Source organism: Diadema antillarum, unplaced genomic scaffold (genome assembly GCF_040938485.1).
Source record: "Diadema antillarum isolate AM-2024a unplaced genomic scaffold, OU_Dant_1.0 seq00000122_RagTag, whole genome shotgun sequence".
Taxonomy (NCBI): Eukaryota; Metazoa; Echinodermata; class Echinoidea; order Diadematoida; family Diadematidae; genus Diadema; species Diadema antillarum.
This window is the reverse complement of record NW_027271202.1, coordinates 387,118-406,477: the sequence shown is the minus strand read 5'-3', so window position 1 is coordinate 406,477 and position 19,360 is coordinate 387,118. Positions and strand designations below refer to the sequence as shown.

Here is a 19,360-nt window from a genome sequence, read left to right as displayed (position 1 = left end):
ATGCCGAAAGTTGTTTCACGGAGTATTGTTGTGTCAGACAACAGGGAGAAAGAGGAATATGATCGTGACAAACCCTTGATGACATACTTCTGTCTGTGTGGGCAAATGGTGTTGATTATCGGTGAGAGTAACGATTTATTTACAACTATGTCAAACGGTCGATCACACTAGTCGCTTTTGCATGATATGCAGGCTAGTCCCATTCCTTGAGGTTTATGTTAGTAAAGATAGGTACACTCATAAGAAAATAAATCTACACTTTCACTTGTCAAGAGGACTGTCACTGAATTCAGATATATATCAAATGTCATGCGTGATGCTTGCTTTTTAGGATGTTTGTTTGGAATCCGGAATAAAAAGAGAGATAACTGTCCTTGAATATGTCAAAAAATATGTAGACCTCTAATATTGTTTCTACTTACAACTTGTACTAATTCTGTCCCATGAGAATTCGATATCGGGGTAACGGCTTGCTATCGCTAAGCAAAGGCTACTACACGTACGCATCCGTTACTCGCTCTGAAATACGAATCTTCTGCCACTACCAGCTCGCTCGGTCGGCTAGCTAGCGCAGGGCCGCAACCCTCGCGAGATTGCGAGCTGCATGTGTCGCGTCCGGTTCGTGTCGCCACTGCTTTCGCCGCACTGAACTCTGGGGGCCACGGCGGGGCGGCCCACCATAGGGCCGTAAGTTGCGTGAGCCGCCGAATTCTCCGTCCTTTGCAAGTTTACCGTGCCACTATACTAGCGCATGATATTGACAGTGAATGGACCAGAATAGCGCGGTCATCTGCATTTTTATCATGATTTATCGTAAGGAAACGACAATATGAAACTGCTTTGGACATCGACACACAAAAAATTCTAATTCTGCCAACAAAAGTACTAGTACTCTTGCCATCATCGCATCATATTCATATTCATACCTCCATTCACGCAACACGTTATCGTACCGTACAGTATAACTGCATAGACGCGTGCTCGGTTCCTTCCCGCGAGCGCGAACGAAGACTGCTCACTGCCCGATATCGTGTGAAAATCGTTCCGGCAAGCCCTGCTTTGTGTACTCATTGCATCTATGAGCTACTCAGAGCTACCATGCCGTGATAAAAGAAAAATCGTACAAGCATTCAAGATTGTTAAAAAACACTAAAACTTCAATAATTTGGACACATTCCTTAAATGCATTTTTTCACGGAAAACTCGCATGTGATCGATTCAAATGTAAAAACTAGCCTCAGATTTCACTGTTCATTCTATGACATATCGGTTGCATACCCTCACAAGATTGCTGTCTTTAGAAAGCAGCAGTACTCATACAGTAGCAGATCACCGTACATGAGTGTGAAAACCAATTCACACAAAGTAAAAAGAATTCATACGACCAACCTTCATAGAGCAACACGCCGATAGCAAAACGATCGCACAGAATCGGGACCGATTTACGCGTTGACTTTTGTGACATATCCGCGACAGCGCCATCTAGTGCCTATGAGGGTACCTACAATGTGTAGTAAAGACACAAAATCCCGCCCGGACATAAAAAGGCAGTGACATTTATCTTGACGTAGCTTACAGCATGTGTAAATTTACTACTCTAACGTTAGTACTCAGGAGTATTAGTAGGGTAAGCCTACCAGTATTCGGTCACCTACCGGAATTCGGTCACTTATCACTAATGAATGTTACAAGCCAGTAAGTTCGGTAAGTTCTACTGTCACAACACACGCAAATCACATTTCACACACTGGCACTCACTGCACTGGCACTGTCGTTCACAACAGGAAATTCTCTTTGTTTAGTCCCCTCCAAAAAATCCAATGCCAAGTCCCAAATTTTGCCATAAAAACGTAGAGTCGGCACAACTTTTCCAAAGCACAAGCGAATTAAGCCCAGTTTTAGAGTAATAATTTACAGGTTGCCGAAAAAGCGCTAAAATTCAAAAGCAAGAAATACCGGTAGGGGGTACGCCGTTTTCTTGCGAGATTTTTTGCAAATCCCAAGCTCAGAGTGTGATGGTATCCGCAAAAATGCAAAAGAAAAACAAAATTTCTGTACTGCCGATGCAGTGACTCGGGCCAAATCGTGGTATCGGTCCCCTCTCGTTCTGCATGTGCGTCTCCACTACGTTATGTGCAAAGTCTATGGAGGTTGAAAGAAGTCCCTGGCTATGACGAAATGAATGGAGTGGGGCCCTATTTTGCGGTAATGCCGTGACTCAATGTACAAGTGTTAAATTATGCAAGTGCTGACTTGCCAGAATTCGGTCACCAACGGGTGCCGCAACGTCCCCGATGCAATTTTCTGCCAACAAGGTATAGCGGGGCGCATTTTTCAGTGGCCTTGAATGCGCATATCACCTGACCGAATTCTGGTCGCGGTGACAGTATTCTGGGGGATTTTCAAGGTGATACAAGTGTATATTTTGGGACTTTGTGAAATTCTATGATGTATTTAACAAAATAAAAATTGAGATTAATGAAATTTGATATATTTAACATACATTGCTGTAGATATGTATGTATCATTTTAGTTTAAAAAATATTGCAGAAAAGCTTAGGTGACCGAATACTGGGGTTTTTACCCTACCTCTATCTTACTTCAATCTTACATTAAGGAACTCAGTATCCTTGAGAGGAATGATAACATAAAATGCACTAGACACCCTGTCTATGGAAGTGCAAGGTGAGTTGAGTGGCTGCTGTCACTACGTCAGTGACAGTGAATAAAACAAATTCTGATTAAACACTAAAAGGGGTGGAAGTGAAGTGGCAAAGCTAGTGCTACAACAATGTAGAGTTAGAACTAGGCCTAGATCTAGTTCTGGATCCGGAAGAACCAGAAATAAATTAAATGGGTGAAAGAAAATTGTACACTGCTGGAAAAAGTGAGGACATAGTGAAGCCTGTGCCTGATGGTTTAAATCAAGTCTCATCATCATTGGGTAACTCTTCTCTCCCCCTTTTTCCATTCCCTCTCTGTTGTTTCCTCGTCTTGGTAGATTGTGCCCTGGATAAGCTGCCTTTGAGAAGACGTGACAAGGCACGTGTCATCGATGCCAACAAGCATGTTCACAAGCTGACTTGCCAACAAGGAGAGACCGTGTATCTGAGAAGGTTTGTGAAAACAGGAGCATGTTTAGTACTCATAGGTTTGGCCAAAGAGAAGTACTATTAGAAGTGAAAGTCTGCATACAAGTATCTGATTGCTCAAAAGGATTTTGTTTAGTTTTGTTTTGTTGGTTTTTTGTCAGTAGACTCCCATCTCTAATTTGTTACAGTTTTTAATTTACAACTGTTACGTATCACAAAAGTGTAGAAACCTCGTGAATGAGTTATTAGATTGTAAATAGTACAAATGTATATTGTCCAAAAGAATATTCTTAAATAGTCTGCAAAAAAATCTTAAAATTCACATGTACTGATTCTTAGGCGATATTATCTCATAGATCATCATCCTGCATGCGCATACTCCCGAGTGCTAGGGTTAGGGTTTGTTGTGGCATAAAGTATGAGAATGCTGATGGAGTATGATACTATGTTTAATAGTGCTAAGTCTTAGTTACAGCTGGGTAAATGTGTCACTATGCTACGCGGTGTCCACCAAATGTCACAAAAAAGGACACCGCATATCATTGTGATACATTTTGTAATTTTCTTTTAAAATCAAAACTGTGTACAGGAAATTTGAGATATTTAGCTATCTCATTCATATCTTGTAAATACATATGCATATTGAATCAAATTTTGGTCAAGCTAATTGCCATAATTTGTCTCTTAGGACCAAATTTTAAAATATCACAATGCTACATGGACACATCACAATGCTACAGGACACTGTTACATATTGTTTAATAACTTCATCAAAATTGAGTCTGAATGACACAAAATTTCCAGGAAAATGTGTGGCCTCAATGCAAATGTAAAGCCTACAAACAATGAATGTATAGCATAATTGATATTGAGTTATGCTGAAATGTATTTTTTTAAATATCACGATGCTACATGGACACTGCCCCAATTTCATGGAATTACCCAGCTGAGAAATGTGATTTTTATCATAACCTGTCCTACAATGTCCTGACAGAATTTGGGACATATAACCATTTAGAACTACAAGTACAAAATGTCCTTCCAGAATAGAAAGTACAGAAATGTACTTGTATTGCAGTTCCAATTAAGAAGAAAATAATATCTGGGCATTTTCTGTATAGTTCATGATCTTTTTGATAGGAATTTGAATTAAACCTTTGAGGATGGCAGCATTGTTGAGGTGTCAAGCAAATTGCACTCTTAGTGACAATAATGATATATGGTATTTATGTCTCTCTCTCTCTCCCTCTCTCTTTTTCAGACCTGAAGGAATTGAAAAGCAGTTCAGGCAGAAATGCAAAAAGTGAGTTTATTTTCATTTAATGAGCTTTGCAATTGTGCTTGATTGTGTGTGTGTGTGTGTGTGTGTGTTTTGTTTGTTTGTTTGTTTGTTTGTATGTTTGTTTGTTAAAGGAGGAATTCTGGGCATTTTTTATTCACCAGAGCATGCAAGTACATGTAACCTGCAGTGTGTATACTGTGCATGAGTTTTACATAATCTGAGCGATTAAACTTGTAATATCAATTGAGAAATGCCCATTATGATCAGTTGATTGATGCGTCTAAAATATCAGGAGCATGCCATGAAAGATTAGTTGACCTACATTAAAAAAAAGGGGGGGGGACACAAAATTACATGTAGATGCACATATACTGTACAGTGCAGGCCTACTGTACATGCACCTCCTGGTGTGTGCAGTTTAATTGATGGGTCACATGTACATGGTGTATTACTCATGATTTATGGCTATGGTACAAGTAATTCATTCTTGAGCAATGAGTAGGAAGTGAGCAAGCCACAAACGTCAATCAGAGTGTACAGTGTACTACCACAACCTGCAACATCAATGTGCACTTGCGTTGTAAGTAACTCATGACATAAGGATTTTTTTGTTTTTATTGGGGTATCATTCATGCATTCATCCATTTACCTTGCATGTACTCATGCATTCATGTATTCATGCATTCATTCATATAATACCAGTGTTTCTGGTATGTCCAGTTTCTTATTAAGGTGTTTTATCAATCTTACAAGAGTGCATACAATTTTGTATACCCAGGAAACTTGTAATAACTTACCTCTGGTCTTATAAAGCATGCTTATGAGTATCATTGTGAATCAGAGATTGGAATGCTGACACTGACAGCAGGCAAATATATTCAAGCGTTGCCAGTATCATACCTGCAGATAGTGTCCTATAATTTGTTTGTTTGTTGGTGTGTTTGAACTGTGCTGTAAATGCATTCTTCTCTTGTTTGTCTGAAAAGATGTGGACTCTTCCTGTTCTATCGGCACAAGGAGAAAGACACAACGGTGACGTTCATTGTGGACAATGCAGTGTTTGAGCCTGACAAGGGGCCTCTCAAGGAACCACTTGTAATACAGAATGTTGCCAGCAAGAAGGTACATGCATTGACATAAAAAGCTTGTAGTTGAGACTCCCTGACATCATTTATTACAGATTTAAAGTATAATAGTGTATCTCTCTCTTTCTTTGTTCTTTCTCATGGGGTTCTTTGTTACCTGTACTAGCCCTACACCAATTTGTGATGGTGTTCTGGTAATCTTCTTCATGTATTATTTTGTACTTGTACTTCATCAACTTTATTATACTATGAACATATTTGAGTGCAGTGTATGTACATTTGTGTCATGTACCATTTTTTTCATGCTCATAGGTAATGTCATTTGAATTGTTTACTATAGATCGAAAGTATAGAAGAGTATGTATTCCCTTCTTGTGGCAGTCTCCCTTTTTGGCCTCCCACCAATATGCGTTCTCAGTAATCTCCTCCCTTTACGAAATCATTGGCATTGCCCAACAGAGCATGTGTACACCATTAATTATGCATGTACTGTACACATTTCAGTGATCATCTGTCAAGTGATAAATGAGGATAATGCTACCCCCAAATATGGAAAATGTCATCAGTTTCACCCACGTAACAATGCAAAATGCATGTTTGACATTCAGGTGATACTCAGCAAGAACACCAAGTCGATGGGCAAATATTCCACGGTAACCGTTTCCACCATCGACGAGGAAGAGGATGAGATTGAGGCGGTAAGTTTGTCTTCTACTTGCATTCAACATAACACCCTTTGAGGGTATAGTTAATAACAATGATAATAATAATATGGTCTTCTTTTTTGTTTTATCCAGGGTAGCCTCTTCAGTGTTTTCAATGCTCTACTGGAGGGCCCTGCCAACAATATCATTGACTTTAGCTTACACAGTGATTTCTATCCTGGAGCACCCTGTAATCAGAACTCCCTTTTAATATCCCTTCTTATAAGCCTCCAAGCCAACAATTGTTAGCAGGTGTGCATGATTTTTAGTGTATTTTTCTTATTGTTGATGTTTTTATCCAGACCCACATCGCACCCTAAGTGTGATTTGGTTTAAGTCCAGAATACTCCAGTGCAATCAATTCAAACAGTGGCTAGCCCGTTTGAATCAATGTATTTTTTGGAGACCTAAAACTGTACAATCATACTATTCTTAGTTTCCCCAGGACCCTAGTAATAAACAGCTTCTTATTGCTGCTTGGTGTTCACAAATTGCCAGCATTCTCACATCAATGTATCACTGTCTTCTCTTCTTCAGAGAGAGATTGCAGACTCCTACGCCAGCAACGCTCGCGTCATCGAGAAGGAATTCCTCAAGAAGGGCATGGCAAAGAGGAAACCAGAAGAGGTAAGGATGATAAGCCTCCCTCAGTCTGCCTCAAGGAACTTTGTGCCAAGAGAAGGTCGTAGCCATCTTAGCGAGCCTCATAACCACTATATTTTATCTTTGTATGGAAAGCAAGGGGATGGATTCCGCCCCTCCCTGAGATCTCAGCCATTGGTGGTGCGATCGCGATGAAAGTTTACATGCGTGAGACCCACGTCATAATCTACAAGATTGTGTCCTAAGATTTTTTGAAACAATTGATTTCTAATTTTAATTAATTAATTATGCAAATTAAGATCAAGGTCATATTTTAGCCTAATTAAAAGCATTGAGAGTCTAATTTTTGAGCTGTAAATTTGTTTTAGCATATTCAACAATTGTACATCACAAAAACTTCCAAAACTCATTTCATTTCTTATGTATTTTATTGTTTTCAGAATTTCTTATGTATTTCCTTGTTTTTCTGCTTTTGTTTTTTTCTTTGTTTTTTAATTGGAAATTGTCACTGACCACTTTTCTACCATAATTAGCACAAAATTAATCAATGAAAGTGATTAATTGTAAAAATAATCAGGTTTTTATGACTTTCATGACAGAGCACTGTTTTCCATAGGAAATGTACACAAAATCACAAAATTGTGCCCGTTTTGGGGCGACATTCCGTTACAAAAATGGGTGTGGCTTCGCGAAAGTATTCATGGACGTTGCAAATTTGGTCTCAAAAGTTGCACAAGACATGAACAAACAAAGTCAAGAAGCCTCACGGCGAGGCCTTCTCGCGTTGCAGAATTATAGCGCGAAACGTGGGGGGGGGGGGGCGGATTCCGCCGGCCCTTTTAGGGTTAAAGGGTACTGCAGGAGAAGGACTTTGCATTGTGCTGTGTGACTGTTATACCAACCATAAACCTTACACCACAAATATTTTATCAAATAATTCCTACCGACTCTCCAAATTGAAAACATTTGTACATCTTTGGCCAAGCTGGTGCTCAGTAATGATACATCACTTAATGACATTGATGTAACATGGGCCTGCATATTGTTGGCCCTGCTTGCCCCCATCGCAAACACTACACTTCAGTTTGTTAATAGAAGGGATAATCATTCCTTGATTTTTTCTTTCCTGATGCCTTCCTTTTCAAAGTTTTGTGTCACATGAAGATGGTCTATAATCATCATGTATTGAATTATTTATTTTTACATATCACTTGTGTTGACCAAAGAATATGCTATCAAAAAAGATTTATTTGATGCAGTAAAATGATTGTAAGCATGTAATTTACATATTTACATCCTAGTCAGTTTTTATATTCAAAGGAGATGAGATGCCAGCTTATTGTACATCTATATCCCTTTTTTGTGTGTTCTTTCTTGTTGCAGATATTACAGGAAGAGATGGCAAAGAGGGCGCGGTCAAAAGGAACTCTCATTGACAAGAACCCATGAAAGGAGAATGTAATGTCATTTTTGGATGTTGCTGTAAATGCCATGTTTGTGGACATTGATTTTTGAAACTACTCTGCCATCCAGCCATGGCACAAGCAACCAAGGAGGAGATTAACTAGATCACCGTCCTCGCCATAGATTTGCTGGAACAGAGGTAAATGGAGATGCAGTGAGAAAGCGTTGAAGGTGATGCCAATCTTTGATGACAGTGGCCTGTTTTGAAAGGTGCTTTTGGATTCCACCCTCCCAGGAAAGCTGAAACAGATTGCACAGTACCCGGTAACTTGTTTAGACTCTGTGTCACAAGCTGAAGGTGTTTTGCCCTGATCTCATGATCTCTCTGATGTGTGTTGATCATAGCTGGGCTCCAAAGTACGTAGTAGCTCCACATGCTACCCCCCGTTGAAAGGATGTAAAATGTGTCGCATGTTTAGATGTATGCTCCTACAGAGTGTACTTGACAAAGGTTTTAGCTTTGTAAATCTTATCTTCAATTATTCAAATATCCCATATGTAATAAGGTGAGAGCTATCTGAAATAACTTTACAGGAAAGTATTTCAATCCTAAGCTTCTGAAGAAGGAGGATTATTTGAGGATGTCTGGTAATGTTGCTGTAGCTCTGCCTTTCTTTTCACCTATTGTCTGTATTTCCTACATGTATATCATTAATGTGGAGATTTCTTGCACCTTTTCTAGCTTAAATCTGACATGTGTACGAAGTGCTTTATGAGAAGTAATCCAGGTAAGCCGTCCTGTCAAGCTACAAGGACATTATTTCTCTATGAGACCCTTACATTGTTTCATATTAGAGGATATGAAGCTGAGGTATCGACATGGTGGAAACTTAGCACATAGAGGCCCTTCAACTGAGAAGTTTTCTTTGTCCTTCCAGATATTTTGTCACATCGTAATGCAACTAGATTTCACCTGACTTGTCATTTTACTAAAAAATGATGTCTTCATAGAATCATGATTTTTAGGTTTCCGTTCGCGTAGAGTTAAATAAAACAGCAACTGTGTGTCAACTAAGGTAAGTCCTATATTGTACTGGGCAGTTTAAGCACTGTACAAACACTTTGATCCAAGGAATGGAGTGTTTGATTTAATGCTTAAATTATTGTCAGAGATTAAGTGAGGAACTAGAGATGTACCGTACTGAATGTCGATGTCTTGATAAGCTATTGATGAATGCATAAATATCATGGCATAAGAAATGTTGAGACATCTGTCGTGATTCCAGCGGCACTGTAGCCCTATTAAGGATTTTTTTGAAATACAGTAGCTATGTGAACAATAATTTCTATGATTTCTGTGGTCACAGCAAGTGAAATGCCTGAACATCAGTCTGTATGCTGACAGTAGTACAAACGTGGACGTGCACCGAACACAGACACGTGAAGAAATTAGAAATAAAACACCGTTGTTGTTTGATTTATCTGTGTTTTGATTACAACAGTTTGTATATGCCATGTTACATCGACCTCAAAGGGTAAATTTCAATTTTGTTGCCACAAAGTTGGAAGGGGAGTGGGTGTGTTAAGTCAGTTGTAACAAAGACTACAAATGCATAACATCTCTTGTGCAAATTTAAGTCATGACAATTTGTCAGAAATTCGGGAGCCTTGCAGGTAAAACTTAGGCCAGTGGGATTATATGTGCAGTGTCCAATTTCATGAAGTTGTTATTCCCTAATAGTGAGTTCCCTTCAGTACAAAATAAGATCATTGGTAAACATGAACAATAACCAGACAACCATAACTTGTGTGCACTGTTACATGATCGCCAGTGCAGTGTGATTGTTACTGTATGTAAACTTGATGAATAAAAGTAGTGCTGCGCATTTTTGAAGTGGTGGTATTAAAGAATTATTCATATTGAAGTGTTTTCCCCAATTCTATCAAAACCAATCTGTTAGTGATTTTCTAACGCAGGATCAGTTAATGGTCAGACCTGGGAACAGTTCTCATCCAGCCAGTTTTAATGCACAGGGACAGAACCACTCGCACATTCACATACAATATGTGTCACTGAAGTATAGAACTCGAAGAGAGGTGCACTTTCCACCTTCCTCATGGCATTCTTGCTACAAAAGTGTAGGTGTGTGTATGTATGTCTGTAAGGCTGTGCATAAACATGAATGACAAAGAAACATGCGTGAAGGGTTTGATCAGAAAATGTGCAGTTTCTAAACATTTTTAGAGATGTCCACCATCAGATAGAACAAAATAAACCCTTTCCAGTAATACCTCACTTCTTGCATAACAAGGAATATTCTCGAAGTTATCATTGAAATTATTCCACATTTTTTTTCATTATTTTCTTTGTGAGCAAATATCTCAAATTGGCAAGAATGGAGTTGATTCATTTTGTGATGAAACTCTTCATGTGTATTTACAGTGTAAATATATATATATATACACATAAATTATGTATTACATGTGTAATGTGTATACAGATATATGCATATCATTCATTTACATGTGTCTTTGTGTGTGTGTGTGTGTGTGTGTGTGTGTGTGTGTGCGTGTGTGTGTGTCTGTGTATTTTCATACTGCTGCATATGAGGACAAAGAGCACAAAGAAAGGATACTTGCTTAAGTCTGTGGAGTTTGATAGACTGAAAGCAGATAGATCTTTTTTTTTTCTTTTAATTTGTTCAAGTTAAAGTTGCCAGCAATGGCGCAACACAGCGCACCGCTGCATATTGACCAATACAGCTTTTACAATAACATCAATGGCATATAATATACAGTCTTCTATAGGTACACAGATCTGTTGCTTGCATATGTTCAATCCATCAGATATACCCTTGTAGAGTATCTCTTCCGCAGAGATTACTTAATTGATATAATGACCAAGCCCAGTCATAAAACAGACATAAATATATATCCACCAATGCCCAGTTACTTTTAGCAAACTCTTCCTGTTACCATAAGATTGGATAAAGCGAAGGTTTTTCACAATGCATTTCAGTGCAAGAAAAGATTTGAGGACAAGAAACTTTTTTTTTGTTTCCAAAAAAGAAAATCTCATCCTGTTTATTTGGCTGCTGTCATTTGTATGACATGAAACGAGTCACATAAATATTCATAACATTTCAAAATTTAGTGAAGTAATAAATATATGCCTTGTAATATACAATTCCTATCACTTTCTACAGATTAAGCGATCAATGTACAGGATACATGTATATAGATCACCAGTAAAACTTCAGTCATTTCAATCAAGAAGGGTCAATTCAGATCGAGATTGCTGAATCAGCCATTATTCTAAGATTCCATGAAACTCAATGGACACAAAATAGCACTACAGATTCTTTCTACGGAAAAAGGTTCCTATGTATACTCTTACTCTCATAGAAAAAAAAAACAACTTCACCTTTCCACCTGTAATGCGATTGTCATTGATACTCGTTTGAAAGGAAACGCTTTGAAAGCACAACGGAAATGAAGCTCAGAAAATATCAAAACTCTCATAACATGAGATGGAGAAAAAGAAGAAGACCTTGGTGTTACACAAGAAATCTTTGAGTTATATATCAATAAAGAAGACTGAGCAGGGGTGCTATTGTTTTCCATCTTACAACACTGAGTAAAAGACCTACACATACGTCTACCCTAGGAAATGAGATGTATTATAAACATAGCCAAAGGGGTGCAGGTTGATATATCAGACTGGTTGGAATACTGCATAAGTTCTAAAACCCTGCTATGTCCTTTTTCTCTGATTTATTTATTTATCAGTTGCACCTCACTGAAAGAGAGCTGAAAATATGATTCTAAAAAAGTAATAATTCTTCCTTTTTCAGAGAATCGGGAAACTAGGGGGAAAAACAGTGTGACTGGTAATCATATAACTGCAAAGTAATACCAAAGCGGGAGTACCATTGTTTAATATATTTATAAAACCAACGTCTTCAAATTCACATGCAAACCATGATGTCAACTCTGTGAAGTCAAACTGTAGCTTTGCAATTTGTGCATGATTCAATTCTTAAGCACTTTTTCCCCCTGTCTGTCTAAATTGCACTTTTAAATGAAAAAGGACAGTTCTGGGTCTAGATTGCTCTGGAGTAATCTTGGTGTTGGGGGAACAGTAATCAAAGATGAACCTTTGCAAGAAACATTGATACAGTGTACATTTGAATAAGTCAGCCACATTTTGAGCACAGAAATATTCCCATGTTTCCTCTACTGACTATTTTCACAGGGTATGGGAGTTATGACCGGGTAATCTAAAAAAGAAAAAAAAATAGAGCAAACATAATTTCTACCACATATATATTTCATTTCAATGCTTATATAATACTTGTTTTGCATATAAAAAATAAATATTATTGACATGAACATGCAGACACACATTCTCTTATAACAGTCTGTACAAGTTTTTCTGATCAAATGCATCATCAATAATTGACATTAAAAATGGCATTTATGTGACACCACCGTGTCACAACTTTGACCACAATTAATGTATGAATATACAATTTTTTAAATTATGCTACAGAAGTAGAAGGAAGAGAAGAGAGATGGAGAGAGAAGAATGAGAGATGGAAGAAACGACGAAGGAGATGATGATGATGAAGACAAAGATGAAAGAGGAGAGGCTCACGATGAAGAAGAATGAGGACAAAGTCAATGATTTTATGGAAGGAATTCACCAACTGGAGGAGATTAACACACACTGAGTCAGTCGTCACTCTTCTCCACAAAAAACGGAGTTGTAATTCTTGCGCGAAGATACGGGCAAAGGTGATGACCGACAACTTTTTCTTTTTTTTTTGGCAAGAACCGTAACCTCACGAATATCCAAACAAAACACAGAGTTCACCTCTGCAATGTTATCCTGCAGTGGCTACAAAGGTGCTGCTGGCCTCATCCATCAGTCTCACTCTCTATGAGACCTCGAGATTAAACCATTGGTACGTTGACATTCAAAGTCTCACCACCACGCTCCCCTAGATCCATTTGAGCAAAGCAGCCCGCACTGTTACATGCAATGTGGCAAGGTTGCTAAAGGAAACACCTCAGCTTTCTGTTTTTTTTTCTGACAATTCACCCTCTTGGCTTCATGCAAGGTATGTAACAGCTTTACAAACATGTCCCCTTCAACTTTACATATGTTTCAACATCTGTTTGACACACATACTTTCACACACACATGGCATCAGCTTCGTAAGTAACAGCCAATTTAAGAGGTCTCCTTCAGATTCTGGAGCACTCACAGAAATACAAGTAGCAGTAACACACTCTTGCAACCAATCTATTGTAGAGGAAGAATACCAGAAGCTCTTCAGATAAAAGTGAAATGTCATAAGGAGTTTAAAACACTGATTTGTATGAAGATCCCTAAATAGTACATTCTCTGAAATTTTCAGCACACACATGCCATGACACTGACAGAAAGGGCAGCAAAGTCTCTACTGAGCTTTGTAAAAAAAGGAAAAGCTGGTTCCTCTTTTTCTTTGTCTCAGTGTTCTTTAACAGTTTCTGAATGCAAGATTTTGACAGATGGGTAAGTACATAACCACACTTTGTGTGTTCAATACAGAGTTGCATTATGATGAATCAAATATTATCAATCAGGAATTAGAAGCAGCTAATGACAAGACAAGTTCACCCCTACTTGATGTCCATAATGGATGTATTAAACCAGAAGTACAAATGGTTAACTCTAGGTGTCTCTCTCACCAAAGGAGAATCTAGATGATGTAAAAGCCCAAATTTCCTACTGATAAAGCCACCAACATTCACACTTCAAAATTAGGAGGACTTCAAAGAACAATCGGGGTGAAATGCATACAACATGCATCTAAGTAGGTGTACATAATTCAAAATCCCAAACCAGGGGGGCCTCCAACACTAGCCAGACCTGTCGGGGCAAAACAGAAGATGTTGCTTTCTCAGAAAGATTTGGCAGCTGTGTTACCATGAGTATCACATTTCCATTCTTGTTATGATACAAAAGTGTTGGCTTAATTGATAACCAGATCAGTAAATTCTGTAACATGTAATGTAAGTACCATCGCCCGACTGCAGCCAAGATGTGACCATTTGTAAAGAAACAAAAACAAAAAACAAAACAAAAAAACAAAAAAATGTGGAAGATCCGCCCAAAGTCATAGATGTGGACACTACAAAAAAAAAAGAACCTTACTGACAAAATCTCGGAATTTGCTCTATAAAGGTAATGCATTGTGAGCCATGAGGGTTGTTTCCAACTGATCATGACTTTAATTTAGCCTTAATAGATGTGACGTAACGCTTGTTACTATGGTGGTCCTAGCTTGGTAGGGAAGAAACTCTCTGCTCAATGCAATGGTCAATACCATGAGCACTAACAGAAAACCTACAAGTCATTCAGATATTACTGCAATATTCTCACTGCGAACAATGAATGCGATTCCAGTCTAAATTTGAATGTCTACAAAGTGAGATCATATATTCAGGTTTATCAGGGAAGAGTTGAAAAACGAGTTTCTTACATTTGATGATCAACATATTGAAGAAGTGTTCTCAACAAAGCATACATTTTCCCTGGATAGTTATGTCATGCTGATCATCGTATGATATGCTTGAATGAATAAAACAAAACCCAACAAGATGTACTATATGGTCTATTTGCAGAATTATGGCCTGCACAGCAAGTTGAAGACATGCAAGCAAGTTTGTTATTTCAATGACATGATTTCATTGGATATCAGCAAGCTGTGAGTCTAGGTGCTTGTCCATAATATTAGAAATGAAGATTTGTTTTAGTTTACAGAGTACACCCTCTTACATATCATGTGGTGTATCATTGATATAAATCTGAGATTAAATAATTGTGTTTGAAGACAACACCATAATCAACAATAATGATATCAATGAAAGTGTAATAAATAGGGGTAAAATACATGACACAAACAGCGTATCCATTGGAAAAACATCACTGACATTTACAAACTTGTGCCATATTTCGATAAAATTCAGTCAAATTCGAAGAAAGGAGAACCAAAATTAATAAAAAGTCCTCACTCAGTATTCCCACAGGAAGTACGCAGCTTCGTAAAGACTGAGGCATTTCTCTGCCACTTGCTGCCACCATCTTACAAAAGCAAACATTCCGGCTGACGACTTCCTTTCCTATAGCCAGTAGATTAGACAGTGGTATCCTCTGAAAAATATTGTGCAAGTATTTGTATGCTTGGATACTGCATGAGCTTGCAATGGAGTGGCAACCAATAGAGATCTGGATGCAGAAGCCACAACGCTTTTCCTATGGCCGTCCCTCTGGAGACACACACTTCCCGGAGGCATTCCTTCCGCTTGTCTCATTCTGTCTCGAGCCAAATTTTTATTGCAACATAATGTCTGGGGCGCTCCTCTGTTAACAACAAACAACAAAATTGCTGACTTGCTCTCCACAATGAAAGTGGATGCTGATAATACTGATAAGTACAAATCCGCCGAGTAAATTAGCATGTTTCACCAAACCCTCTGCCTTCTCTCTTCACATCCCATCCTTGTTTTCTGCGAGAATTTTCAGGAAGGGACATCGTGTGATGACCTTTAACTAACAGAGAGAGATTTGGAGAAGGGGTGAGGAGGGGGGTTTGGTGTAGCCAGCCTCATAGAGTCTGAATAAAAATGGACATCCCATGGAGACGTTGCAGCGCCCTCTCTCAGGGTTTGATGACCTTGGAGAGCTGCCACATGGCTTCCTCGTCCAGGTACTCTGAGAAGTCGTTGAAGACGGCAAGAACTCTCTCATCCTTCTTCAGGGTGTCGTAGTGACTGGACAATGACAATGGACAAACAAGACAATGGCACAGTGTAAATTACAAGAACTTGATGCGGATTCACCAACAATAGCAATAGAGATTTTGAATGGTAATTCTTGCACATGTAAACTCAAAGAGACATTACATCCATATTGTGCTTGGACAATTAATGCTTTCATAAAATGAGACAGATGCTACATATTTTGACACTCACAAGAAAAATAAGGCTTCCTTTCCTCAGCGACTTCTAGCAACTCAAAACGAGGACTTTTCTACTGGCTGTACATCCACTCATATCGTCTGTTGAGAATGAGAAGGGCGTTAAATGGTCTTGAACACTATGGGTTTTGTGGCAACTTAACGCCCTTATCATTCTCAACCGACGATATTATGATACTACCTAAGGTCATAATAAAGTTTTACTGTAAAAAAAAAAATTCAGATTTCTGCTGTTGTCATTTCAGCCAATTTGAGGTTTATCGATGGAATCAGAACTCAATTCTTACTTTTTACTTCCAAAAAAAACCCTGATGATATACATGGTACACCTCTTACCATTTCCCTCATATTTTCTTTTTCTACATATCATCATGAAAATATGAGAAAGAATGAATGCCTTTAATGGAGAGCCAAACTCACTGTTGTTTGAATCTGCGCATGCTGTCCAGGATGCTGAAGTACTGCCAACACTTGACAAAGTTCACACCCCCGTTATCCGGAAGCTCCTCGGGGTTGCCGATGTGAACGAAGGTGATGTCTTGGAGTATCAGGCCCCTGCAGAGAAACGAGTCGGCAAAAAAAGAATCATAGTAGCATAAAAGAGACTGTGGTATAAGAGTCTTTTAGCACAAGAAGCTGCAGCTACCCGCATAGCAATATGAATAGGTTTTTTTTTCTTTTTTTTTTAATTGACAGGAGGTCCCTGGTAAAGATTTGGAGCTCAGCTGTGATAGCTATGGGAGTCTCCAAAAGAACATTAAACAGATATTCACAGTTTGTGGAAAGAACACTTACAGATGTGACACTAAATATCAATGTATCATTTGAATAGATGTTCTGTGAAGTCATCCCACTGCCTTGAGCCTATCTCTTTCCTGGGTATCTAAGACATGGCAAATACTTCAGTCAACATTCGATAGCCTCTCAAAAACTAATTACATGACTAAGTGAAAACAGCTATGCTGCCAACATCAGCTCATCTCATGAGCAATTCATTTCATAAGTACCACTCAAAGAAGTTGATGTCCTGCTAGTTGATGCAAGCTTTTGGAATCTTATGGATAACATCCTATACTTGACTGTGGATGGAGTGACTTTACTCTGTCAGGATTCACTGTTAACCTGTTGAAGACAAGCTGATTTTGCTAAAACACACATTTCCCACCGACACCTGCCCGAGTAGGGCCTATACTCGGGACTAATCTTCAACAGGTTGGGAGATTTGGGGCTTGTGTCTCTTGATGAGACTCAACTGAGGAACTCTAATCAGGAGATGTATAGACACAGTAGCACATATATGATTCAGCCCTTTCACTATAGGCGGTAATAAAGATAACAAAGATGATATGGCAACATTCAATCTACTCACAGATAAGGGATGCAAGGAGGCTCTGCCTCAGCCAGAGCTGCCCGGTAGCATCGGAATGATGAGGAGCTGTCTATCAGGGTACAATATTCCTTCAGGCCCTGGGAGAGATGACCAGATATAAAGGTTGAGGAAAATTAGAACGTTATTGAATCAGAAGGAAAAGCATGTCAAAATTCTCACAACACACAACAGTCTTCAACACCGCAGTACAGTCCGACCTCTTTCATCTGGATATGTAGGGACCAGTGCACGTTCAGATACGCAATTTGACCGAATACAAGAGAAACGATGTTTATGTACATGTACATGTAGATGCCGACCCAGTGGTAGCTAAGTTTGTAGTGGAAAATGCAGCAGTGGCATAATCTATGCTCTAGCATACTTACTTAAAATTATAATTTTCTCTTCTTTTTTTTCTACAGAAATAAACTCATTATGATGTAAAATTCCTAACATATTTCTGTTGGGAATATTGAAAGTAAATTGTACGATTTTTGCAGGAGTTTTTGATAATTTAATTCGAAATCTCTTTTTCTTTTTTTCATCTTTATTGCATGAACACAACCGGATGATTTCAGAGAAGTCCAGATAAGAGAAGGCTAACTAATCGAGTTCGGCCTGTACCTTATTGTTTCTAAAGTGACAAGAGAGAGCAGAGAGGCAAGTATGGATAGGATTTGATTCACCCAACAGACCACACCCAACAGACCACACCCAACAGACCACACCCACCTCCACAGTTTGCCGCTGCCACTCCAATCTCCTGACTGGGGCTGAGTCCAGGGCTGACAAGACGGCAAGGTATGAGTTGAAGTTGTTCAGCTTCCGTAAATGCTGTTCGAAAACAATGAAAGAAAAACTTCAGAGTACTGACTTCTGCATATGCTGCTAGTCATGCGTCTATATTTTTAAAAAAATTACTTTGACTTGTCTAATTAGTGACTATTTTTTAATTATAAATGGATAGTACTTTCAAGTCCAAGGTGAAAACTATTCTACAGCATACATTAATCCATCACTGCTAAATGCATCATCAGTTTGAGCTGAAATTGAACACATGATATCCTGTCTGTGAATGTTCTCAGTCATCCAGGTAAAACAGATCATGAACTATATCAGTAAATCTAGTCAACTGGACTTACTTGTATTTTCGAGTAGCAATGTTTCACGTCCTCTCCGGGACGCTTCATCAGGCCGAGTGATCTTTGGCAGCAATTGGTTGTTACCCGTGACAGGGTCAGGGAATTTCAGAAAGCACCGAGAAATTTTCTGAACTGCCGGGTTGTAGGATCCAGCCAATTGCCGTCAAAGATCAGTCGGCCTGATGAAGTGTCCCAGAGAGGATGTGAATTGTCGCTACTCAAAATACAAGTAAGTCCAGTTGACTAGATTTACTGATACCAGTTCATGATACCCTGATAACATGATTGACATGGGAGGACTTCTCTGGGAGGATTAACTATCCTGATGTGGAGTGGTATAACATATTTTTGATACCTTCATGACTTTGATGAACTTGATGAGGAGCTTCTCCCTGTCCTGGGCTTTGGGCTCTTGGAGAATGAGAGACCGCACCCTGATCACAAGGAACAGAAACAGGAAATTATCCTTAATATTTTCTATCAATAACACTATTACCATGGTGATCACATCACATCATCATCATTATCATCATCATTATCATCACTGTCTTTAATAATCATCATCATCAATAGAATCACCATCACTGCACCGCTGTGAGTTTCATTGTTGATCACATCATCATCATCACCATCAATGGCCACCATCATTATC

At 38.7% G+C, this 19,360-nt stretch overlaps 2 protein-coding genes across 2 annotated transcripts in view; one reads left to right on the top strand and one right to left on the bottom strand.

Moving 5' to 3' along the window:
• On the top strand, positions 1-9,016 carry LOC139727206 (STING ER exit protein-like). The gene is made up of 7 exons (XM_071638164.1): positions 1-121; positions 3,002-3,116; positions 4,354-4,395; positions 5,361-5,496; positions 6,068-6,157; positions 6,701-6,790; positions 8,150-9,016. Exons 1-7 carry the CDS (start codon positions 1-3, stop codon positions 8,213-8,215), a joined length of 660 nt encoding a protein of 219 aa, XP_071494265.1. The 3' UTR covers positions 8,216-9,016.
• A 5,232-nt stretch (positions 9,017-14,248) lies between these two features.
• The window catches only part of LOC139727217 (rap guanine nucleotide exchange factor 1-like), a 98,364-nt gene continuing 93,252 nt past the window's right edge, over positions 14,249-19,360 (bottom strand). Inside the window, exons 18-22 of the mRNA XM_071638174.1 lie at positions 19,064-19,142; positions 18,299-18,400; positions 17,567-17,664; positions 16,618-16,752; positions 14,249-15,991 (exon numbers count right to left, since the gene is read on the bottom strand). Of these exons, the coding sequence (XP_071494275.1) occupies positions 15,880-15,991; positions 16,618-16,752; positions 17,567-17,664; positions 18,299-18,400; positions 19,064-19,142 (526 nt within the window). The 3' untranslated portion in view covers positions 14,249-15,879. The remainder of the gene's footprint in view (positions 15,992-16,617; positions 16,753-17,566; positions 17,665-18,298; positions 18,401-19,063; positions 19,143-19,360) is intronic.